General features: G+C 62.0%; 1 protein-coding gene across 1 annotated transcript; it reads left to right on the plus strand.

Annotated features, from left to right (window-relative positions):
* The first annotated feature begins 1,608 nt into the window (after positions 1-1,608).
* Positions 1,609-2,866, plus strand: LOC142361535 (homeobox protein HMX2-like). The gene is made up of 2 exons (XM_075422152.1): positions 1,609-1,822; positions 2,319-2,866. Exons 1-2 carry the CDS (start codon positions 1,609-1,611, stop codon positions 2,864-2,866), a joined length of 762 nt encoding a protein of 253 aa, XP_075278267.1.
* Positions 2,867-4,819: the final 1,953 nt, after the last annotated feature.

Consider the following 4,819-nt stretch of genomic DNA (forward strand, 5'->3'; position numbering starts at 1 on the left):
CCGACCTGGCGTCCAAGTCCTCCGTGCTCCAAGTTTTACCAGCTCACAAGGAATTTCTTCATTTACCTTTTCAGCTGCTGCTTCACATTTTGTACCTCTGTTCCCCTTCCCTTCTCTCGTCCTGTCGTTCTCCCTTAATGGGACGTTTCGCCCCACCAGAGCCACCAGCTTGTACAGGAGATCGCAAGACAGATGCAACGAATTGGGCATTTGGCCAACAATTTTGTTGATGGAAGAAGGATATATTTTTTCTTTCTTGCCTGTTGGAAAAAGTACAGCTCTCCAGCAGACAGCTGCATTAAAATCCGAGTGCATTTACGAAGTGAAACAAATATTCATGAAAAAGTACTGAAACTCGCTCTCTCAAGTACCAGTGCGTTAAAGATTAACACAGTCCGAAGCCTTAAGATGCCCTGATTTTAGCTCACAGAATCTCTGGCACTACAACACTTTACAGCCTGTCAGCATTTCTGCTGTCAACTCTTTTTCAAGGGCTTCTCACTCGCCCTCAGCAGCTTTCGAGGTGGAAACCTGAAGATTCGGAGTAAAAGGCCTCTTAAAACCCGGTTGGGGACATTTCCCTCGCTTTACACAGGGGCGCAGGGAAGGAGCAGGCTCCCTGCGCTCCACAGCTGGTGGCGGCCCTAACGTAGCTGGGTGCCCTGCCTTGAGCAGTGCAAACCGTTTGTAAAACATTGCAGTCTTGGCAGGATCTCTGGATCTCTTACAACTTTTAGCCCTTGAGAACTACGGAAGAGCTCTACAGACCCACGGGGGTGGATTTCGCGGTGGCTCCCTTTCTTCCTAGGGGAGCTCCGCATATTCTGCCTGAGGGTCTGCAGGCGGAAGGACCAGAGGGAAGGGGCTGGGGCTGTAGGGACTGCTCTTCCCCAGGGCCCCCCATACCCTCACAACGGCATCGACCGCCTGCAGCAAATGCCCTCAGCAGACTGCCTGGGGTCGTGCCCGGCGCTGTACAAACACATGGCAGGGTTTCCCCGGCTCCCAGCATCCCCTTTCCCCCCTGCCCTCTCCCACCTCCATCCCTGCCTTCCCTTGCGGCACTCCCCCCCATTCCCCGGCTCTCACTTCCACTCCTCTCCCTCCACCCTTCTCCTTCACTCCGGAGACATTCCTCCTGCCATCTCCCCTTCTCTTCCTCTTTCCCCTGGGCTCCCTCGGGCCCGGCTCTTCCTCCTCCCCAGCAGCCAAGGGCCCGAGCAGGAGGGCCCCCATCCAGCCCAGCCCCGGCTGCCCGGGGCAGCCCCTCGGGGTTCGCCTCACCGGCGGCGAGGGAAGGAGCACCCGGGCGCGCCGCCCCCCACCCCTTCCTCCCCGCTCCCCTCCAGCTCCGTCCGTTCTGCTCCTCCGCTCTCTCTCTTCCCCGCCGCCTCCCCTCCCTCTCTCCGTCCCCCGCGCCGCTCCCCCTGTCCTCCGGCTCCCTCTGGCTCCATCCATCCCCTCCCTCTGCCGCCCCGACCCCTCCTTCCCCCCCCGCCCAACCACCCTTCCCTCCGCCCTCCCGCCGCAGACGGACCCGCCGCCGGCTCGGCTCGGCCCTGCTCTGCTCGGCCCTGCTCGGCTCGGCCCCGCTCGGCCCAGCCCGCCATGGTGCAGCTCGGGGGCGGCCGCCAAGCCCCGCCGCCGGCCTTCAGCATCGACAGCATCCTGCAGCCCGGCCCCCGCCGCCCGGCCCGGGAGCAGGGCAGAGCCCGCTGCGCGCTGCCGGAGGAGGAAGAGGAGGAGGAGGAGGAGGAAGAGGGGCCTGTGGAGCAAGACGCCAGTAAAGGCTCCAGCAACTCGGGTACGGAGCCGGCAGCCCGCCTCAGGCTGCCCCGCACCGTCGGGTCGCAGCCCCTTCCCCCCCCGCCCCGCCCAGGCGGTGTCCCCGGCCCGGCCCGCAGCGGGGTCTGCCCCGGAGGTCCCCACGGGCCAGGGCCGCGCACACGCAGGGGCAGACACGCACACGGGCACACGCAGCCCGAGGAGGAAGGGAGGCTCGGGAGGAGATGCCGCCGGCGCACCCACGCACACTCACGCACCGACCTGCTTCCAGGGGCTTTACCGGGACGTTTCACCCCCCTCCAGGCCTCCTCGGCCGGCCCGGAGCCTCTGGCTGCTCTGTGCTGCAGCCGACGGGGAGAAACCCTCCGACCCTCGCTGGAAGATCCGCACCCTTCTCCCCTCTGGAGGGTGGGGGGCCGCGACCAGCTCTCGGCAGCCCCCTTCCCACCCGATCCCCCACGAGTGCGTGCATGCGGGGCGGGGGCGCGGGCGGCGTGGGGAGGGGGCTCACCCTGTGTGCTTCGCCCTTGCAGGCAGCCAGCCCCGCCGGCTGCAGGCGGAGCGGAAAGGCCGCGGCTCCCCGCTCCCCGAGCAGGGGATTCCCGGACCCCGGCAGCCCTCCCCGCGGGAGGCCGGGGGCTGCGGCGGGGAGAGCGGTAGGTCGCCAGCGGCGGGCGGCAGGAAGAAGACGAGGACCATCTTCTCCAAGAGCCAGGTCTTCCAGCTGGAGTCCACCTTCGACGTGAAGCGCTACCTGAGCAGCTCGGAGCGGGCCGGGCTGGCCGCCTCGCTGCACCTCACCGAGACCCAGGTGAAGATCTGGTTCCAGAACCGTCGCAACAAGCTCAAGAGACAGATGTCGGCCGAACCCGAGGGCCTGGGGCCGGCGGAGCCCCCCAGGGACCCGCCGCCCCCCGGCGCCGCGGCTCTCCCCGTCCCGGTCCTGTACGAGGAGAGCACCCTGCTCCGCCGCTGCCTGCTGCCGCTGCCCTTCCCGCTGCTCTACCCGGCCAGCGCCATCCCCTACCTCTGCCTCCCCGGGCCCGGCAAACGCTTCAGCCTGATGGAGCGGGACGTATAGCCTCTCCCCCCACCCCGGCCCCCCACCGTCCTCTCGCCGGGGGCCGTCCCGAGGTTATTTATGCCGTGTCGGTGGGATGCCCGCCTGCGGCACAGCCGGCGGCAGCCGCCCCCCGGCCCACGGAGGGGCCGCCCGGGTTCCCCCCACGCCTGTCCGTGGGCAGTCAACACGTTCTCGAAGCTTCAAAGGGCGCTGCCAGCCCGCCCTCGCTCTTGCAGCGCTTTTTCCCTCGTCAGAACGGAGGAGATAGCAGGAAGCCACCAAAGACACCGGGATGTGTTCTGCCTCCCTCTCAAAATATCCCGTGCCCGTATTGCAGGGGAGCCGACTCTCTGCCCCAGCCCACGGGGACTGTGTCCCCACTCCTGCCCCAGCGCCCCGGCCGTCGCTGTGCCGTGACCCGAGTGGCTTCTGACACAGCTTGCTAAATGCAAAGGCCGCGATGTGCTCCGCTGTCTCGACCTCTCCACCTCTAACATCCCTCAGATGAACTTCTCCCCGTCTTTGGCATTAGAGAAATGTAGACACCTTTCCTCAGATCCGGTTCTTAAACTGTGGCTTCTCCGAATTCTTTTTCCCCTCCCGAAAAAGATCCGAGCTCTCTCTCGCACTGGTTGTGCTGGCCGGTTCCCAGCCCGCGGCTCGCCTGATGCTCCTGCAGAGCAGGGCGAGCTGTCACCCACGCTGCTTGTGCTAACCCCGCCTCCCGAAATCGCGTGGGACAGTTTTATCTGCTATCCTAAAGAGGTGTCATTTTTTTCATAAATTCCAAACGCTTTTGTCGTCCTTTGGTTTGCAAGTTCGCAAGCTTTACATTCGAAGGTTGGAAATAAACCCCTTCAGAAAGCTGAGGTGCATGCCCTTTCTACACAGTTACTGCTAGGCAGTGCCAAACACAGGATATTGCCTAGAGTGCATAGATGGGTTTTTATTTTAAAAATAAAAGTTAAAAACGCAATCGCGCAAATGGGTTTTGTTTTAAAAAAAAAGTTCAAAACGCAATCGCGGCATTACGAAATTCACCCGTGCCTGCGAAAACGGGCAACTTGTCGGGTTTCCCGGTGGGGAAAAAAAGCAATAGGTGGTTCGGCTAGGTAAGAACGTGTTTTTCCTTCCTTTTCCCGCTCTTGTTCTGTTTGTCTTTCCGTGGGTGATGAATACAGATGTGCGACGAACCTCGGCGCAGACGCCTGGGCCAGCCCGGCGAGGAGAGCCCGGTGCAAGCGGGAGCCCCGCAGCTAGGAGCCGCCGTCGGGGTTCGCCCCCCCGAGCAGCGGGGTGCAGGAGGGGGCCGGAGGGCCTCTGCCGAGGCAGCCCCTGCCCCTGCCGGGCGCTGGAAAGCGGTTTCGACGGCTGCGGGGAGTTTTCTGACGGTTGCGATGATCTGGGAGAGTTGTTTGACCTCTACTCTCGCTTTTTGGTCGGTCTCGAATTAGGGTCAAGCGGCAGCAGGAGTCTCAAGGGTGCCCTTGCTCTGGGGGGAAAAAAAAATGTTATCAGGGCTGATGCAAGGGTGGTATAACGAAGCGGACACGGCGAAGGGGACCTGGTGGGTGCACTTCACAGCTCAGGTTCCCCCAGACTGTAGCTCCCGGGAAGGTGCAGGCGACGAATTGACGGCTTGGGTCACACGACGGACCCCTTGCTTCTGACCTGACTTTATGACGAGAGTTAAAAAAATCAATATCCTCTGAGTCCTTGAGTGGCTAATAACGTGTGGAGACACATGTAAGCGGCAGTATCCTAATTTCTGAGGGTGAAGTGATACTGTTCGTGTGTGCCTGTTTTTTCATAACTGATGATCTGTATCGGGACCTCCCTTTGGTTGCTACTTCTAACATTTCCAGTGTCGATACACCCTTACTTGATTACCTCCAGGAGATTAATCAATACCGACAGAGGCAAATCCAGCTTTTTCCAATTCCCTGGCAGTGGAAGCTTGATCAGATGCAG

Source organism: Opisthocomus hoazin, chromosome 5 (assembly GCF_030867145.1).
Source record: "Opisthocomus hoazin isolate bOpiHoa1 chromosome 5, bOpiHoa1.hap1, whole genome shotgun sequence".
NCBI lineage: Eukaryota > Metazoa > Chordata > Aves > Opisthocomiformes > Opisthocomidae > Opisthocomus > Opisthocomus hoazin.

Excerpts from the sequence above, each read along its gene's own strand:
- LOC142361535 (XM_075422152.1), top strand. The coding sequence starts at position 1,609 with ATGGTGCAGCTCGGGGGCGGCCGCCAAGCCCCGCCGCCGGCCTTCAGC. Across the intron at positions 1,823-2,318 it reads GGGTACGGAGCCGGCAGCCC|GCAGCCAGCCCCGCCGGCTG; the intron begins GCCTCAGGCTGC and ends TCGCCCTTGCAG.